This window comes from Sciurus vulgaris (assembly GCF_902686455.1).
Source record: "Sciurus vulgaris genome assembly, chromosome: 7".
Classification (NCBI taxonomy): domain Eukaryota; kingdom Metazoa; phylum Chordata; class Mammalia; order Rodentia; family Sciuridae; genus Sciurus; species Sciurus vulgaris.
The window spans coordinates 97,726,082-97,747,670 of NC_136467.1; the positions used below are offsets into that span (position 1 = coordinate 97,726,082).

General features: G+C 36.0%; 1 protein-coding gene across 1 annotated transcript in view; it reads left to right on the forward strand.

The window, feature by feature from the left end:
- The window catches only part of EYS (eyes shut homolog), a gene marked incomplete at its 5' end in the record, with an annotated part of 1,696,555 nt that overhangs the window by 1,667,682 nt on the left and 7,284 nt on the right, over positions 1-21,589 (forward strand). Inside the window, 1 exon segment of the mRNA XM_079147376.1 lies at positions 848-1,020. Coding sequence (XP_079003502.1) covers positions 848-1,020 — 173 coding nt within the window.

Here is a 21,589-nt window from a genome sequence, read left to right on the forward strand (position 1 = left end):
CTCTTTTCCAACTGGGTCTTCCCTGCTAGCCCTCACAGTCTGCATCAAGCACAAGCTGACTGCCTTTTACTGCTGAGGTCTGTTTTGCTAGCAGGACAGCTCTTGTGCACAATTCCTTTTTTATGCCCTCCATCTGTTTCTAAGAGTGTTGCAGACTTCCCTGAGGTTCACTTAAGTGTGGCACACCCCTGGCAAGATTGGAGTTCCTCAGGAGCTATGCCTGTGTCTTCTCCTATGCAAGGGGATATATATGAAACTCTCCAAGTGGTCCTGCTGAATCTCTTTTCTCCAGATTTGAGGTTAGGAGATGGTAATTCCAGACCCAGACCACCCACTCCCCCACATACACCCCCAACCATGGTGTGTGGAAAGGAAAAGGGAGCCACAGTGTGGTATTGTCAAAAGAAATGATTCTGACCAGGTGCATGTCTGTAGTCCCAGCAACTCTCAAGTCTAAGGCAGGAAAATTGCATGTTTGAGACCAATCTCAGCAACCTAGTAAGACTCTGTCTCAAAATAAAAAATAAAAAAAGGGCTAGAATATAATTCAGTGGTAGAGCACACTAATCCCCAGTACCAAAAAATAAAAATAAAAAAAATGATTTTCATAAAATGTTCTAGTTCCATGCTTTGAATCTTTTTAAATACTTGATTTGAGTCCAGTAGTCCTATAACCAGTTATTAATGCTTTCCTTTGACAATTTGGATCTTGAGTGCTTGAATCACAATTCACCTTGATATTGTGGAACCTAATTAACACTGCAAAGTTTACATCAAGGTGATAACAAGAGTATATCCAGCTGTACTCAAGTGCTCAAATTATGCTACTTTCTCTCTCAACCTACAGCTGTAACTGTTCTGCAGGGTGGAAAGGAGCATTCTGCACAGAGACAGTCACTTCCTGCGATCCTGAACATGACCCTCCTCACCGCTGCAGCAAAGGAGCAACATGTATTTCATTGCCTCATGGATACACCTGTTTCTGTCCTCTAGGAACCACTGGAATCTACTGTGAACAAGGTGAGGCTGAATTTCCAGTCATGTTTTTGTCGATAAACTTAACTAACTTTAGGAACTACGAAGTCAGTTTTCTTTACAGAAAATAAAAATAAGAAATATGTATAATAAAAAAAAGAAATACATATAATAAAAAAAATAATATTATTCTGTCCCTACTATATTTGACATTATATTTTACAGACAGGAAATAATCAAGATTCAGTTAGTACAAAAATACAGCTTTATTTTTATGATTGCTTCAATTTATTAACTTTAAACTCCCAATCTGTGTAGTCTATGTGTTCTAGATCTTTTTGCTTAATGTAGTTAATCAAATGAGGCCTGATTCATAACCTACTTCTAGAACAATACTGTATCTTTGTGCTTTTCCAATCCATAAATTCTGATTCGAAACTATCAACTGGGTGTGGAGGAAAAGCCTGTAATCCCAGTAACTCACGAGACTGAGGCAGAAAGATCTCCAAGATCAAGGTCAGCCTAGGCAACTCAGATCCTGTCTCAAAATAAAATAAAAGGACAGGGACCTCTGAATTAAATTCCCAGTACAACAACACCAATAATAAAGGCTATTTTATCAGCTGCAGAGAGAGAAGAGAGAAATTTAAAGGGTAAAATGTTCCCAAGTCCAGTGGGAGCAATAAAGAGCAATAATGTCCAACCAATTAGATGAACTATGGCTCTTCCTCTGAGGAAGCTCAGCAATGTCCTGAGTGCTCCTCACCTGGGAAGTAACTAGTGCTAGGAGTACTTCAATATCTGAGCTATCTTCCCTTTAATCACAGATGGGACTTCCAGAACAGCAGCAGGGAATCCAGGAAATTTAGCTCAAGACTTCACCAAGATGAGCCCCTCTAATACTGCAAAAGCAATAGCAATGAACAACTGAAAGAAATAATATGGCAAGTAACATAAAGGCTAGTGAGTGTAAAAATAAGGCAATGTAGATTTTTGAACTTTAAGACTCAACTGATAAAACTTTGGGAGATTAAACCAAAGTTTACATGAATGTGTATTTATATAGACAGGTAATATTTATATGCATATAAATCAATTATAATAGAGATATGAAAGGCAGATGAATAGATGGGTAGTGATAGGAATAGTGATAATAATGATATTATTCAAGAAAAAAGCCCAGAAATTTTAATAAAAGATGTCAGAAAATTTCATAGATTTCCAAACATAAAGTTAAGCAAAGATATACTCTGGTACACTATAGAATAGGACTTTGGTTAGAATATTTTGCAATCCAGAGAAGTCATAAAAATGTTATGGCAGAATTCTGACTCACAAACATTTTGCAAGATAGATAATATGTCCAGCTTCTTTTCTTACATGTGCAAATCTTGCTTATTTGCTCTTTTCTCCTTATTAAAACCGTCTTTCCTGTGGTAGTTTATGATTAATAACTGTACATATGCACTTTCCTAAATCATGAAATCTCTTCTCAATTTTTTTTCTCCATAGTATTGGCAAATTGATTTTTACTTGGACTAGTTTTAATACTACTAAATTCTAGCTATTGAATATTATTGACATTTAGTCAAGTTAATTCCATAATGTATGTGTTTTTAACTTTCAGTGTAGCAAATATTGAAAATGTTTTCATTTTTCCTACATTTTTCCATCCGTACTGTAATTTTTCCTTTCATTCATTTCTATTCCTTCCATGAAAGAACCCGTGTACATGCTGGCATTTTGAATAAAACAGGCAAATATTCAAGCTCCTTAGACATTTTCCTAACACTAAGAATATTTTACGATTCAAGCAGCCTCTTCAACTTCCATTGAAATTAATTCTTGCTAATAGAGAAGTTCAATTGTTCAAGTTCTCCCAACACGTGGGGTGTTTTCTGTCCCAGTTCTTTGTTTTCCTAATAGTAGAGAAATATTACAAAACATAACAGATGACAGTTTCAGGAATCATTACTGTGTTTGCCTGTTTTCAGATTCTCATTTTCAGGTGCATTTGGCCATGTGGGGATTCAGCAGGTAATGCATACTTTCTGCATAGGGGGAAAAAATTAGTTTTAGTCTTTTATTCATTTCCCCACTTTCACACCCATTGGAATAATTAATAAGGATGTGGTTCCATGTCCACTAGATTCTTCATAATGTTATAATAGTCGTAAATTGTAAAGACAAGTACGCACTTGCTAAGATTCCTGGGAATGCACATTTTACTTTTTTTTTCCCCTGAGTTCTTCAATAACTGTTAAATCAAAAGTGAACCCCAGAGAAAAAGTAAATTACAAGTAATAATTCTGAACAGTTATGTGATTCTCAAACCTTCTGAGGACCTAAAGGAATGCACAGAGCATCTGAATTTGAAAACAGAAAAACAGATAAAACTGTTGTTTCCTAAACTTGAACAAGTTCCCTGACCATGAGGGTTCTTCTTGTGTGGAAAGCATATATTTAAGAATCTCTTTTGGAGAATTTCTGGTAGGAAGACTCCAAGAATAAATCAATTAATATTTTTATAAGACAGTGAGTGAAAATTTAAGAACTCTAAGAAACAGAAATCTATGAGGCTTTTCTTCAACAATTTTTTAAATTTCTTCATTCAAGATAATATTAATAAGCAAAAAGTATTTACAATGAATTTTTAGCTCTTTATTTCTGAAGTTCCCTCCCTCAAAATATGTTCAGCCATAAATGCCTTGCCATCGTTCTAGGAAAGTAGAACACCCCACCCCACCCCACCCCCGCAAAAAGTTACTACTTTTCCTGAGAGTGGTGAGGGTATTAGGGTTTGAACCCACAGGCACTTTACCACTGAGCTATATCCCCAGTCCTTTTTATTTTTTATTTAGAGACAAGTTCTCACTAAATTTCTTAGGGTCTCACTAAATTGCCCAGGCTAGCCTCAAATTTGCGATCCTCCTGCCTCAGCCTCCTGAGTCACTGGGATTATAGCATCCACCACCATGCCTATACCTATCTTCTTTTAGTTTGGAATGATTGGTAGTGATGAGATACAACCACAAACTTTCCTTTCTAATTTGGGATGCTGAGAGGCAGGCTTTTTATAGTTTCTAATGAAAATATTACAAATTGATAGCACATTACAAAGATATAACCAAAGTGAAAGATATATTGTAAAATATCTCTATTTCATTTTCTTCTTTTGTTAAAATCTTCATAATTTATCTTAAGAAAAATAGGAAAAGCAGCACTACATTCCAATGGACAAAGGAATATTATAAGCCTAATCATCAAGAAAGCTCTATGGTCTCAGAAGCAGAATTGTCTAGGAATCTCCTAGCACACCCTCTATAAAGGTTATAATGAGGAGTCAATGAAATAAAGAGGTCTCAATAGTGCCTAGCACATAACTAGCACACCCTAAATATTAGCACTCTCCTAAAGAGGAAAGAAAAATATATTGAGTTACACTTGAGTTAAAGGCAGGCCATGATCACACTGATATTTGATCTGTGTGTGTGTTCGAGCACTGCTAGGGATCGAACCCAGGGTCTTGCATGTGTTAGGCAAGTGCTCTACCAATCTATCACTAAGCTGTGTCCCTAGACCTTTCTATTTTTATCTTAAGACAAGATCTCACTAAGTTTTCCAAGCTGGCCTCAAATTTTCAATCTTCCTGCCTCAACCTCACAAGTAGCTGGGATTGTAGGCATGTGCCACTATGTCCAGCTGATCATCTTTATTTTAAAACTATGGGTTAGTTTTAATAGATTCTTTTTTAATATTTGATAATTCAAATTTTCTCAAGTTTTATATATTTTTATTGGTACATTATATTTATAGATAATAGTGAAATTTGTTGTTACATATTCATGCATGCACACAATATAACAGTATAATTTGGTCAATTTAATTTTGATTCTTAAGTCAAAATATTTTAAACCTATTTTAAAGAGACAATATTGTTTTACTACAGAAACATTGTAAAGATTTTTTAAACTATTATATCAAGATAGTAGACACAAACTTTTCAAAGTAACCAAAAGAAATATTTTTAATATTCATTCTCAATAGTCATATCAGATTAAATTAAATTCTCCATAAATTTTAAAAAGTATTTATGGAGAAACCTCTATGGCAGTATGGAGATATTCAAAGCACTATAAAGTATTGTTTCTTTTTTCAAAGAGCTAAAAGTTTAGGTGGAGATCAGGCAAATCTATGAAAATAAATAAACTTGAATAATCTGAATATAAGAAAAGAACAAGAAATAGCCTGGGGTATTAAAGCTTTAAAATTAATAATACAAGAAGTTCAATTTTTCTGGCTAGTGGGACCTGAATAGGCATTCAAAAACATTGGAATTAAGTTAGGATTCAAAGGATGGGTAAGATTTGAGTAGGTTCATATAAGATGGGGCAGGGTGAGGTAATCTTTCCTAAGGGTGAGAACTGTCTCAAAAAAGCATAGGAAAGAATGGGAAAATGAAATGGTGTCCAATAGCACATTTTAAAGATCATTCATGGTGACCAAGTGGGATTCTTACCGGCCCTATATCAATTGTTCCACAAACACAAAACAATAAATATACAAATCAACAGAATAAAGGAAAAAATCATATTATCATCTCAATATATCCAAAAAAGGCATTTGATAAAATCAATATCTCTTCATGATAAAAACTCTGACCAAATTAGGAATTATATCTCAAATAATAAAAGCCATATATAAGAAACCCACAGCTAACACCATACTAAATGGGAAAAGACTGAAAGCTTTCTCTAAGATCTGGAGCAAGACAAGGATACCACTTCCATCACTTTTGTTCAACATAGTACTGGAAGTCCTTGCCAGAGCAACAGGCAAGAAGAGAAAGAAATACATGGCATCCAAAGAGGAAAGGAGGAAGTCAAATTGCCACTATTTACAGAAGACGTAATTTTATATATAGAAAATTCCAAAGACACCACCAAAAACTATCAGAACTGTTAAATGAATTTAGCAAAGTTGCAGAATATTAAATTGACCTACAAAAATCAGTAGTGCTGCTATACATCAATAGCAAATTATATAAAAAAGAAATCAAGCAATTAATCCCAGTTACAAATATTATAAAAATAATAAAACCTAGTAATAAATGTAACCAAAGAAGTATAAAATCTCTATAACAAAACAGAGAAAAATGGAGAAAACGCAATAATATAGGAACAGTTGCTCAATATCACTAATCATCGAGGAAACATAAATTAAAACCACAATGAGATAGAACTTACTCAACTAAGAATGTATATTTTCAAAAGATAACAAATGCTAGTAAGAATTGGAAGTAAAGGGAACTTTACACACTGTCCATGGGAATATAAATTATAAGAAACATAAGTAATTCATTGTGGAAAACATTATGGGTGTTCTTCAAAATATTAAAAATGGAACTACTGTATGATCTAGCCATCTCATTACTGTCTATCTTTCCACTACTGGAAATATATCCAAAGGGAATGAAATCAGTATGTCCAGGAGATAACTGTACTTCCATGTTAATTGCAGCACTATTCACAATTGCCAAGAAACAGAAACAACCAAAGTATTCATCAGCTGATAAGTGGATAAAGAAACTGTGGTACATGCACACAATGAGATACTACCCAGTCATTTAAAACTTAAAAAAAAATTCCATCATTTGTGACATCATGGATGGAACTGGAGGACACTATGTTAAGTGAAATAAGAAGGCACACAAGGGCAAATACCAATGGTTATTCATATATGGAATCTAAAAAGTTGGTATCACAGAAGTCAAAAGACTGGAGAGAGTAGGGTGGAGGGAGGAATGAGGAAAGCTTGGCCGACAGGTACTTAATTACGGTAAGGAAGGAGAAATGAGTTCTAATGCTTTATTGCACAATAGAGTGACTACAGGTAATGATAATGTACTGTATATTTTTAAGTTAGACAAAAAGTTGAGTGGGCTGGGGATATAGCTCAGTTGGTAGAGTGCTTGCCTTGTGAGCACAAGGCCCTGGGTTCAATCCCCAGCACGGCAAAAAATTAAAAAAATTAAAAAAAAGAAAGAAAGAAAAAAGTTGAACCCAAAACATCCAATTTAAAAAGGGGCTTTAATAGGGCTGGGGTTGTGGCTCAGAGGTAGAGTGTTTGCCTGGTATGTGAGGCACTGGGTTCGATTCTCAGCACTGCATATAAATAAATAAGTAAAAATAAAGGTCTATGGACAAATAAAGAAATATTTTTTTTAAAAAAATGGGCTAATGAACTAAACTGACACTTCTCAGAGGAAGACTTAGCAATGGCCAACAATTACATGAAAAAAAGCTCAATTTCACTAATCATCAGAAAAATGCAAATTAAAACCACAATAAGATATCATCTCACCCTAGTTAGAATGGATATCATCAAAAATACACACACAAAATAATAATAATAACAAATGCTGGCAAGGATATACAGAAAAGGGAATGTAAATTAGTACAACCATTATTTAAAATAGTGTGGAGATTCCTCAAATACCTAAACAACGTACTACAATATGATTCAGCAATTTCACTATCCAGCATATATACAAATAAAATTAAATCATTCCTCTAAAAAGATACCTGCACTCCCAAGTTCATTGCAGCACTATTTACAGTAACCAAAATATGGAATCACCCCAGATGCCCTTTAATGGATGAATGGATAAAGAAATGGTGTGTTTACATAATGGAATATTTTTCTGCTTTAAAAAAGAAAAAGAAATCCTCTCATTTGCAGTCACATGGAAGGAACTGGAGGTCATTATGTTCATTGAAATAAGCCAGTCAGAAAGACAAATACCACATGTCTCACTCATTAGATGAAACTAAGTTAATCTTGAGGACAAATGGAATAGAATAGTGGTCAACAGAAACTGGGAGAGGAAGGGAGTGAGAACTGAAAGAAGTTCAATAAAGGGTCATCAAAACAGAGTGGAGGAATTACTTCTGGTTCTTCTTTAGCACCCTAAGGCAATTACCCGTTAAAAGAATTTTTGGTACATTTCAAAAAGACTAGAAGACTACAAATTCCCAACACATAAAAGTGATTAATTGTTAAAGAGACAGAAATGCTTATTACCCTGATTTGATTATTACACATTCCACACTTATATGGAATTATCATAATGTACTCCATAAAGGTAAATGTTGTACCTCAAGAAAAGAGTGCAATTTATATTCTTTGTGAATGAAGGATTCTGAAACAAATGAGTATATTTGAAAATAGATGACAATTAAAATATTTTAATTTTTAAATTAAAAGAAAGGTTATTGAATGTTTTCACCACAAAATGATTAATGCTTGAGGAAATAGAGATGTTTACCCAGATTTGAACATTACACAATGTAGACGTGTATCGACACATCACACGCTACTCTATAAATATATATAATTTTGTGTCAATTTAAAACATTAAGAATAAACAAGAATGAAAGGGTTCACTTACATACGTGAGTAAACCCCTCCACATGAGAAGGAAATTTATGCTAGGAAAGGCCTGTACTAAAATGCTTGTGAGAAGAAAGGTATGAACAGCAGTAGGTTAAAAAGTCATCAGCAGTGGCATGCTGCCCAGGAAGGCACCTTTTACATAGATAGTGCTCAGTGGACATTTGTAATCTGGACAATGATTGTCCACCCAGAAGGCACATACACAGAACAACATCTCCCAGGAACTTCTGTAAATAGGCCCTTGAGACTCTCAAAATAGCCATAAATCTTCCTAAGGAAATGGCCTGATCCAATGGCCACTTAAGGAGACAGTTCCAAATAGCCTAAGAGAGCTCACAGCAAAAAATACATATTTTTAAAGTAGCCAAAATAGTGGTAGAAAAATTAAATATGCCCTCATACCAAAAAAGGAAAGGGAAGAGAAGAGAAAAATAAAGAAGAGACTGAAAGGGAAGGACAAACAAGAAAAAACAAGGTCTAAAACATGACATGCGATCGGGTTCAAAACAAGTTTGGGGTTTCTGGGAAGTCTAAGAAAAACATAAAATACACAGGTTGCCTAATTTAAAAAAATAATAAAAGCACATCGGTCATCACACCAAAAAGAGAACTATGTCCTGATTTTGAACTCTAATAAAAATGTATTGAGCAAGCATCAATTAACAAAAGAAGAAGAAGAAGGAAAAGGAGAAAGAGAAGAAATCTAACATAATATATATTACCATTGAGGAAATTTTTCTGTAAAATGAGGAGACATTATGTATCTGGCCATTTTTTACACTGATACACAATTAAAGGCTAAGGATGAAGTATTAAGTCACAGTTCTGTAAATATATTTCATAAGCTAAATTAAGAAGTTCTCTAATGTTCTTGCAGACTACTTGAACAATAATCAATTCTCAAATAGTCAATTCTCAGAGCAAATAATTATTTAATGTTTTTATGAGAATGTTATTTTTAGATATTATTCAGCCAAGTTTTTGATAGACCATGGCAAAAAATTAAAAATTTAAGTCCCTATAGAAGTCCAGGTTTTCCAGTTATTGATTGAAAGGATCATTATATGCTTTGTTTTCTAGATTTATAGGTGATAAGTTGATAATTTATTATGAAAATTTAAAAGTTTAACTTATCACCTGTTTAAATCTTCAAATTCTACTCTGTAAAACAGGGAGAACATCTCATTCTAAAAGAATTTGATAGTAGGAATTACCAGATGTCTCTGACTATCATAAAACAATCATGTAACTTTGTAGAATACTTAATTTTCAAGCAACATTCCATCTTGATAGGTCTCCAAAGATCACTTAGAACAAAATAGCCACCCAAATACCTAAATGAGTTAAAATCTTACATAGAGTTGCTCAGCATTATCCATCTGGGTGCTGGGGAAAGTCATGCTAAAGGGATGGTTTTATTTTTTCAATAATTGATACTTAACCATTCCTTCTGTTAGTAATCAGCCATCAGGTTCAATTGCTCATTTATACAACTCCCAGTAGACTCTGACAATAATACATGCCTCCAGCAAAGAGAGAAGATGCTTAGCTTTCATTTTTGCTACAATAACAAGGTATGTACCTACTTTATCCAGAATTTGTCAAACTACTTAGGTTGTAATGGAGAGGTAAAGTTCTAAGGTTTTCTATAGTTAAAAATAGAAAAGGCTCTTTTCTAACCACTAGATTCTTAATGCAATAAAGCTTTAAAGGAACATTTATTTACAAGCCAAGAAGCTACAGTGAAATCATATACACTATCCACAGACCCCGGGGCAAAGAAAACATAAGTAAATACCACAAAAATCTTAAATTACTTGTACTCTTTTGCTCTAACAATGGAACAGAACATAGTTATGGCACGGCAGAATAACTGTGGCTAAAGTAAAAATGTACTTCATTAAATATAATGAAAATGAGAACATAAAATTAGAACTCTGTAATTTCCTCAGAACAAAGCCAAGGTAACTCTGAGGATTGTCCTTTTAAACTAATAAACATGGTGTGTGGATATCAGAGCTATTTATTTATGGGATATGCCATGCTTTGAATTCATCTTAAGGAACAATGCTATGGGAATTAAAGTCATCTATTTTAGAAATCTTGAGGTCCACCAATGAGAACAGGATGATTGGGTAGAAAGCAGTCTTCACTAGGATTTATTGACTTAAAATGATTAAATAAATGTGCTGAAATTAACAGTTATGCATCTGAGGTGGGAGGTGATGACATTTACAAAGCATGAGGGGAACTTGCAGAGCTTAACATTTGGAAAAGAACTGTGCTTTAAAAAGCGGAGATGTGGGTCAGCAAAACGATGAACTAGGAAGCCATAGGCTCTCCTTGACTGACGAAGACATCAAGTCTACAACAATATTGAGGCCTGAATACCGCAGTGAGGACTCTGAGTCCAATTGAGAAGCCACAGCACCCAGGCCATCGTGAAACAAAGGCAGGAATCCCACAAACAGTAAGAAAATTCATGGCATTTGGCACACTCACTTGTCCTGAGGCAGCTTAATGCAGAGCAACTGGGATAAATCGCCTGCTCTAGGTCTCCTACTTGGACAGAAACTGAAGAAAGGACCATGAGTCAATGTCTGGGCTGTCTGGGAACCTGACAAGGGACTTGGTTCTGTCTCATCTGACTCAAGAGTGCTGACAGGATTGGCATCAGAGTTCAAAAGCCATTGAGAACAAAGGTGAGCAGAATGTTGGAACTGCAGTTCCACTAAGGACACCAGGGGGAGAAAGAGACCAGAAAACATTTGAGAGGTTTCCCAGCTTGGCTGATAACAGGTCTCCCCTTGCACAAGTTCAATAAGCAAAGATTGGAACAGGGAGTTCTTGATTCAAATATCCAATCCCAGCAAAAAAAAAAAAAATTACAAAGAACACAAATAAACAGGGAACCATGGCTCAACTGAGAAAACAAAAATAAAACCCCAGAAACCAACCCTTTTAAAAAGCAGATCTATGAGCTGCTTGACAAGGACTTTAAAATAACTAGTATATACATTGTGTATAACCAGAGAAATGAAAAGTTGTACTCCATTTGTATATAATGAATCAAAATGCATTCTGCTGTCATGTATAACTAAATGAAACAAACAATAAAAAATTTAAAAAGAAAAATAAAATAACTAGTAGGAGGACCTTAATGGGTTAAAAGAGAACACAGACAACTAAATGAAATCAGAAAAATTATGCATAAGCAAAATGAAAGTATCAACAAAGACAACAACAACAAACTGAAAAAAAAAAAAAAAAAAAAAAACCCAGAAATTCTGGACTGAAAATAAAATAACTGAACTGAACAACTCATTAAAGGGTTACATCAGCAGACTTGATCTGGCAGAAGAATCAACAAAACTCAAGAAAAATCAGAAATTATCTAGTCAAAAGACAAAAAGGACAAAAAGCAAAGAAAATCTAATGGACTGCTCAAATGGATTAAAGATCTAAGCATAAGATCCAAAACTTAAAGTCCTAGAGGAAAATATGGTGTACATACACTCTGTGAGACTCTGTCTCTAAATAAAATACAAAATAGGACTGAGGATATGACTCAGTTCTTTAGTGCCCCTGAGTTCAATACCCAGCATACCCCCACAAAAAAAAAATTTTTTTCAGTTAAACAGGAGGAATAAATTCAAGAACTCTTTAGTATATTGCAGTGACTGTAGTTAACAACAGTATATTGTATGCTTGCAAATAGCTAAATATCCTCACCACAAAAAAATGATAAATATGAGTTAATCACCTTTATTTAGCCATCCCACAATGTACACATATATTAAAAACATCTATGTTGTACACCACAAATTATATGTTTATATATTTGTTTCTAGTAATGTAATGACCTTCAATTTTATAATTGGTGTGTGGTTAATCATGTTATTAGTCCACCATACTGCTGGAAACTAAAGAAGCCCTTCTGGCATGTATTTGCATAATACATTAAAAATATGAAGAAAATTACGAGTAGGATAGGGCAGCACAAATGGAACACAATCATTTGGTCCTGAGCTTTCATGAGCAGACATTGACAGAACCTGTTTGATGATGTTGGTAGGGAGAAAAGGAAACTAGTAAAGGAAATGGTGTTCTTAGAGTAACCTCACTCCACCCCACCTGCCTTGTTAAAGAAGTAAAACAAAAAGATCAAGAGCAAGAGCAAGAGAAAGAAGGAGGAAGAAATACTGATCCTTTTTCCCTTTTAAATCTGCACTTGATCTCAAAAAAAAAAAAAAAAAAAAAAAAGAGGTAGGTCAAATAACATGGTAACTACAGACAACTCAACTGATGAGTTAAAAATTAGAGGAGGCTTGAACCTAAATAAGATATAGATTATGCATAAGAGAAAGAATTACAATAAGGAAAAATAAAAGAGAAGCTGCTAAATTATATTTGTAATCCAGGTTTTTTCATATTTCACTATTTTGTGCGTGCAGTTTGGAAGCATGTTACTACTTTCAAAATCTAAAGCAAGAAAATGATGATTTGTTCACAAAGGTTGCTTCCTTCTCATGCCTGTGAGTCTTCTCACACCACTCCTCACTTCTCACTGCTGCTGCTTGGAATTGCAGCTAGGTGACATCTACTAAACCCAGAAAGCACTCCTGCTGGGTACCTCTCACTTCACTGCTGGAGACATAGAGGAATGAGAGTTCAAGGGTGTTGTGAAGACTTCTCTTCCTTATTGATATTGTGCTTGGTTCAGGAGTACCCAGTCATATCTTTAAACCTGGAAGAAACTTCCAGACTCAGTAAGAATTACTCTTCTAGTGTCTTTAAATGCAGCCTCCTTCATTTTCCCATGCTGGATTTGCATATGTATAACTTGGGCATAAAATTAGCAGACCAATTCAACCTGCAAACATCATGCAGTCTACAAAATCTGCCCTGCCCTTTCATCTGCAAACTTGGAGGTGGTTACTAGGAAAACCTGTCTGCCCAGCTCTTTCTTTGAGATGAGTAATCACATAGGAAACCTAAGTCTCATATGCATAGATTTCTGGCTGGCACTCCACCATTCTACCAGACCTACCAAACCAATATGAATCAGGTCAGGACATATAGCTTAAGCTTAAGCTGATATTCCCGCCAAACTATGTTTAAATTCTAACACCTTCATTCCTTCCTGGAAAATCTTAGATAATATTAAGTCAGAGATTTTCTGGATCAATGTGCAATGTGATACTAAATTCAATTATTCTTATTGTCTAATAGTTTCATCTAATAGTTTTGAGGCCTCAAAACTGAGAATAACAGGTATCATGTAAACCCACAAGCCTAAAAAGAGTTTATGGGTGATGGGATATCACTATATACCTATTAGAACAGCTATAGTAACAAATGAAAGGGTGAATTGCTGGTGACGATGTAGATAAACTATACCCATCACACACTGTTGTTGAGAATATAAAATGCTATAGTCACTCCAGAAAATAATTTTGGCAGTTTTTTGTAAAACAAAATATACATTAACCATATTAACCATACAACCCAGCCATCACACTACTGATACCGCCGTTTACCAGTGAGAGTTCTGCTCTTTCTAATGTTGAAGATTGAACACTAGAGAAGCACGCCAAGGCAAGCATATTAAGCAGGTTTTATTTAAAGCTAATAATACAGACTTCTCCCAGCAGGGAGAAGGGGGCCGTGGCTGATGTTCTAAAGTCCCAAGAAGTGAGTGCCCCCTACATCTTTTATAGGTTAAATTCTCTTTTGTTCTCCAGTTCTCTCCCCCCTTATCTCTCCTTCCTGCCTATGTGACTAGGCCTGGTTTTGCATTAAGTGAAAAGCCATGGGCAGGGGGAGGGCCAAGGTGATTCAGGCAGATAAGGGCTCAGGGGGCATTAATTAGCAGCTCCCGGCTTGCAGTTCTTGATAAAGGCAGGTAAATTTGGTAATCAATGGCCTCTGGAGATCCTTGACATTCCATCCTTCCAGGGGCAGTCTCCAACTTCCAGAGGCAGATGACTTTATGGCCTCCATTTCCTCGATTTGACTCAATCCCCTATTTCTACACTAACTACCTGTTCCCAATTCTGGCTTCACTACTAGATATTTATACCAAAGAAGTGAAAACTATATTGACACAAAAGTTATCTTAATGGTCATAGCAGCTTTATTTCAATAGTTCAAAACTTGAAACAACAGGAATGTCATTCAGTGGATGATTGGTTGAACAAACTGATAGATCCATGTCATAGATTACTATTCAAAAATGAAAAGAAGCAAGCTACAGTTGAATTACATAAGTAGATCAGCTAGATCTTAAGGACATTATATTGTGTAAAAGGAGGTGAGAAGCCAGGCACAGTGGCTCACATCTGTAATCCCAGTGGCTCAAGAGACTAAGGAGGATCTCCAAGTTCAAAGCCACCCTCAGCTATGGTGAGGTTCTAAGCAACTCAGTGAGACCCTGTTTCTAAAAATATATGTAAAATAGGGCTGGGGATATGGCTCAGTGATTGAGTGCCTCTGAGTTCAATCCCAGGTACACTCCCCCCCAAAAAAGGAGGTGAGAGATAATCCATAGAAAATTAAGAGGTGGCACTCTTGTTCCATCATCCTCTCTCAGCCTACATTAAAAAGAAATAGGGTGTTAGGGGACAGAGGGAAAGAAACTGAATGTTTTTGGAAGATTTTTTGCAAGAAAGGTTAGGATATCCACAAAAAATGATTGAGAAGAACTTTTAAAAGCAGCCACAGGAAACAGAAGACCCTTGCCAGAGGGAGGATGAATGTTTCCTTCCTTGGTTGTCAGTTTCTGCTGAGCTGAAGTTGCCTGTGGAATATGGAAAAGAGATCTCAGAAAACCTGGATTTGTGTCCCCTGGAGTGAGAGAAGACAAGACCAGTGCCTGACCCACACTTGAAGCAATCTGAAGGGAAGAGACTGGCTGGAGCTTCCCCTAATGGCAGTCATCTAGGGAGCAGAGGTGCCCCTACACAGACGACAGGGCAAGAGCCCTGTGAGAATGACCAAGATAAGCAGGTATGAATCCTCTTGAAAGAACCTTCACAAAAAAGTAAGCTGTCTCAAGAAGAAAGATTGGTGGCATCTCACAAGAGAGGAAGCTGAATGGGATTCATAAAAGGCGAAGGAAGGCATTAGCCTTGTCATGAACTTCAAGACAGAGGGCCCAGTGGGTAGCCGAAGGTCAAAGGCCAAAGGAGAATCCTCCATGATAAAGAAGAGCTGAGAGAGCTACAAACAGGCTGCAAACAAGAAAGACCCCTCTGTTTTCTTCTTATCACTAATCCCCAACATGGTCTTGAAAAATCCACAAGCAGCTGAGTGGAAGGGCAAGGAGGAAAGCAATGAACAGCACAAATACCAAAAAGGGCCATACTACTCACACCACTTCACAACCACAGCTTTACAAACTTGGGTCAGATGTGAGCTGTTGATAGAAGATAAATGCTTAGAATTAGGTGAGAGATGAGGGTTTTGATTCAGACTGAATTGTGTTTCTTAACTCCTAAAAATGAAAATTTGTCACTGAGATATGAAAATGATCAAAGAGCTAAGGGATATGCCCAAGATCTCATCAGAAATGAGAATGACAGAGCCCACAGACATATCGGAAGGTCAGTCACAGGGGAAAATTGTGCTACTTCCTAAGTGCTTTCCACAAAGTTCTTTCAATAAACTGTGACAAGTCCTTGAATGTTTCCCCTTGATTCCTGCTGATCCTTTGCTTTTGCTAGAAACATCTTCCTCTGATGTTCCATATCACCTAATCGAGATGTTTCGGTCAGCTTTTTCAGTGACCAGAATAATCTTAAAGGAGGAAAAGTTTGAGGGCACCGGGTTTCAGAGGTCTTAGACCATAGAAGATCAGCTCCATTCCTCTGTGCTTGAGATGAGACAGAACATCATGGCAGAAGAGTGTGGCAGAGGGAACCAGTTCACATGGTGATCAGGAAGCAGAGAAAGGTCTCCACTTCCACATACGAATATATACCCCAAAACCACGCCCCCAATTCCCACCTCCTCCAGTCACACCCTACCACTTCAGTTACCACTCAGTTAATTCCTATCAGGGGATTAAATCACTGATTGGGTTAAGACCCTCACAACCCAATCATTTCACCTCTGAACCTTCTTGCACTGTCTCACATGTAAGCTTTTGTGGGACACCTCACATCCAAACCATAATATAAGTGTTTTGAAGAGATATAATGTCTTTCCTTAAAGAATTGCTTGTTTTAGAGTTCTTTGAATTCTGTAAATCAGATGATGCATAATATCAATCCAACTGGTTTCTGCTTTTTTTTTTTTCACCAGATTGCCCTGGCCTAGTGCCAGTCAATATTGTGTTGATAATAATATTTATAATAAACAAGATCATAAAAGTGATGATTAAGAGTGAAGTTTGTGTAATTTGGATGTGCCCTGAATTATTACCTATTATTCCTCTTAGAACACAACCTCTTACACTGACCATTCCTGTGGCTATTGGTTAGAAACTAGTAGATCAGTTATCTAAGAAGAGTGGTTTTGGTGTTTTCTTCTTAAATTAATCTATTTTGATTGGAAAAGTCTCCCAAAGATGACTCATTGAAAATTACTTTGTATGAGTCACTGGAAAAACTGAATCTTCCCAAATTCTACCTCCAAATGAATAGAGACAAAAGATCTGGCAGCTTATTTAGTGATGATAGATATTACTGAATCAGAATCCTTTGAAGTCCTATTTGTAGCTTCTACCTGCTTCTAATGGTAAACCCACTCACATTCAAAAAGCATCAGAACTTTCAATTCCTTATAGAAGCTATAAGATCTTAGTGCATAAAATAGTCATAATTCATCAAAAGATATCTATGCATTGTCTCAGAAAGCGTAATCTATTTAAAAACAGAACCTTCACATGTCTTACCTATTAAAATAGATCTGCCCCTTATCAAAGAAAACAGAACATTGATATTCTTGAATACAAACCTTTAGGAATTTTGAACCAGTTTAAAAATGAGAGGTTCCAGCCTCTGTGCAGCACTTCAAGCAAGGTATTCAGAAAACCAAAAATTCAGGGTCAGGTATTAACATCTCAAATATAACATTTTAATCTAATTAATTATTTAATCCTTATCACAAAGTTACCTTCAGGGATGGATTTTTTGTGATTCCAAAGGGCAGAAATCTTCCATGTGATATAAAGTTCTACAAGAAAATTAACAAATTTACTTTCTCATTCTAAAATAATAGTGCTAACCAATGCCAACCTTGAATCATCTTGAAGCAGAAGCTAAGGTGCATAACGTAGAGCCCTACAGTCCCTTTCAGAATGGTGGCACTTGCTTCTTAACTGTTGGAAATGTTACCTTCCGAGAACCCAAAGCTAAGTCCCTTCCCAGACTTGCTCAAGCTTAGACCTTCTGCTGAGTGGCAGCCTGAGTCCCGTGACTATACCACGTGGTAGTGGAGGGGAAGAGTTAGACACTTCAATTGAAATAACTCTGAAGGGTCATCCCTGCTGCAGGACTCCCTGTGAAATCAGCTACCAACTTCTCCCTCATTGAAATAACTGTTAAAACTCTCCCTTTCTCTAATGTCTCTCCAGCCACACTGCCCTCCTTCCTGCTCCTTGATCATGATAGGAACCCTACTACTCCAAGGGTAATTTCCTCTTTCCACTGGTTCAATACTTTACCTCCTTGAGGTGTTTATTTAACATCACCTTCCTAATACGACCTTTCCTGGCTCTACTCCTTTCTCTTTTCCCTCTTTAACTTACTTTTCTAGGCATCAACATCTAATATATACGTGTTGGGTTGACTATTTCCACAAGCAAAGATAAACGTATAAAGGATATTATTTGTTTTGAAGCTATATCCCTGTCAGATAGTCTAAATTCTTTAATTCTAGTTTGGTAACCGTTGCCTGTGGTGTGCCAAAGGCTGTCAATGTTCCATAAGTATAGAAGATGGAGATCCTCCTGATAACCTACTGGGAAGCATTAATTTATGGTTTCAAAATATCTATGCCCCTAGCTGAGCATGGTAACTCAGGCTTATCGTTCCAGCTACTCAGGAGGCTGAGGCAGGAGGATTGCTTGAGCCCAGGAGTTTGAGACCAGTCTGGACTACAGAAACCCCATTTCAAAACAAACAAATGAAGCAAAATACATATAGAATGTTTACAACATGAGTGATTATTTTCAGGAATTGGTGGGTGTATGAGAAATCATTGGGCATATCTCAATTATTAAGCTGCAGTCAATTCTTTTTGATTTTCATTTTTTTAATTCAAAAACAAAACATCTAAATCTCATAGAACTTAGTCACTTTTCCTCTTCAATTTTATCTTTAAAGCTGGCAAATACAAATGTACTTCTTTTTGAAATAATATCCTGCACCATTATTTTGAATGTGTATCATTATTAGAAAATTAGTTTTCCCAATATTCCTATGACTACCTAAATAATAAACTAGATTTGATGTCTTTCTCAGAATATAAATGAGGATGTACTGAGCATTTCTTAAAACATACAATGTCAGAGCTACAAATGAAATCCATTTTTTTCTTTTTCTTTTTAATTCAGAGATCATTATATATTATTTCATAAGCATTACTTCTTTGGAGAAGTACTGCCTCAGTCAGTTGTTTTGAGTTTTTGCATGTACAAAATTTCCTAGCTCTTGTACTTACCCACTATCATCAATTGTTTCAGCAGAAACCTACTTCTGAGGCACAATCCCAGACACTCCCTGCCTGGGAGCAGGGGACCCTTTCATCATGCTGCTCTCAATTGGTCTATTCCATTCCAGAGACCATGCCCAGATATTTAATCCAACCAAGATAAAGTAGTAAAGCCAAATAGATATCACCACAAAATGTAGTCTATCTACGTTCTTTATTCTGATCTGTATTTCCCACAAACTCTCAAAAGGAAGAAGATAGCAAAAATGAATGCTACTTATAAGATTTTAAAGATAGTTACCAATTATAGGCAAAAAAGACAAACTATTCGTTATTATAAAATATTTTAGTGTTTTGTTTTGGATATGAGGTATTCCCTAAAAAACTGTTAATGCGGGAATATTCAGAGATGAAATGATTAGATTATGAGAGTTGTAACCTAATTGACTGGATAGATTGTAACCCAATCTATCCTCATTTGAATGGACTGACTTCATGTTAACTGTACAAGTGGTGTGACTGGTGGAGGTGGTCACTGGGGATGTACCCTTGAAGGGTGCATCTCTCCCAAGGCAACTTCCCCACCCTCTGCTTCCTAACCTCTCCATGAGCTGAGCAGCTCCACTGAGCCCATCGCCCATGATGTGCTACCTCATCTTGGGCCCAGAGGAATGAAGTTGGCCATCCATGGACTGAGACCTCTGAAATGGTGAGTCCCAAATAAACTTGTCCTCCTCTAAGTTGTTCTTGTCAGCTGTTTTGGTCAAGGCAAAGAAAAATCTAACTAAATTAACTATCTGCTTATAAAATAAAGCTTGATCCCTATCTCAAACAATTCATTAGTATCCATGTAAGTTAAAGGCCTATGAGCCCAGCCTGTAATCCCAGAGGCTCAGGAGGTTGAGGCCAGAAAAGAAAAAGGACTTGGGGTAGCTCAGTGGTAGAGTGCTTACCTAGCATGTGCAAGGCCCAGGGTTCAATCAGAAAGGAAAGAGAGTAGAATTAATTGGCATAACTCTCCTAGCCTTGCATTTGTATACACAACCAGGGTAACTTCACATTATGTACGACCACAAGAGTGGAAACTTAATAAGTTATACTTTATGTATGTATATCCTGCCAGAATACATTTTACCATCATGTATAACTAAAATTAAATTTTTAAAAATTTTTTAAAATTTTTAAAAAAGAAAGGGAAGGGCAAGGAAAGGAACCAATCTAAAAATGCTACATACTGTAAGTTTCCAAGTATATAATATTCTGGAAAAGGTAAAACTATGGAGATAGTAAAAAGATCAGTGATTTCCAGATGCTAGAGAAGAGAGTGTCAACTGGGTAGAACACAGAGAACTAAGGCAATGGAACTTTCCTGTGTGATTTCTTACCAGTGGACACATATCATTATACATTTGTCAAAACTCCAGACTGTAGAACACCAAAAGTGAACACTGTGAATGATCGACTTTGGGTGACAGTGATGTGTCAATGTAGGTTCATCAGTTGTAACAAATAAACCACTCTTTGAGGGAGGTTGATAGCAGAGGAGACTGCACATGTATGGAAGTAGGGCTATGTGGGAACTTTCCGAATTTTTCACTTAGTGTTTCTATGAACCTGAAACGGTTCTAAAAAATAATCTATTTTAAAATATTATACAACTATTTAAAAGAAGCAAAATATGCTAACATCAGTTTCCTGTAATTATTGAATTTTAAAAGCATATTATGGATAGTTTATGTATAATATGGACTTATGTAATATAAATCAGGTACAAAATGTGCAAAAACACTAATTGTGTGCGCACCAAAAAAGTCTGGCTACATATATTGTTAATACCGGTTCCTGGTGGTAAGAGCAGAGTAAGAAAAATAAAATTTCACTTTTTTCTTTGCTTTATATAAACGTTCTGTATTGTTTGAATGTTTTATAATAAACTTTTTACTGTAGTAATACAAAACAATTTCAAAAGGAAACCCACTTTTTAAACTATCCTTGCATTTTTAAAATTTATTTTAAATCAGTGTTTATGAAAATGTGGTCCAAGAAATGCTTATGTCAAAAACTCTGGGGTGTCTATTAAGACTATGTATACTCCCTCAATCCCATCCCAACTCTAATAAATCAGGACCTGTAGGAGTGACATACAAGGCTTTACATGCCTAGCAACACTGCCAGGTGATTCTTAAGAGCAGTTAAGTCAAAATGAATAACCACAGTTATCTAAAAATCAGCAAATGCCAATAATCTTGTGGATAAACACCTACCAGTTGCCTGTCTGTCTAAAGCTAAAAGACAGAAGTTAGCAAAAGCCTGGTCCAAAGAAGGGACTAACTAAATAACTAAAACAATGGCTGAAGTCATGTCATGAACCAAGACACACTCTTAAGAAATACTGTTCCAAGGAAAAAAGGAAGATCAAATTCTGTAGAGGTATGCCAAATGTGCCTAATTTCCTTTCTCCCTTGCATAATTCCCACCTGGTTATACACAGAAGCAACAAATC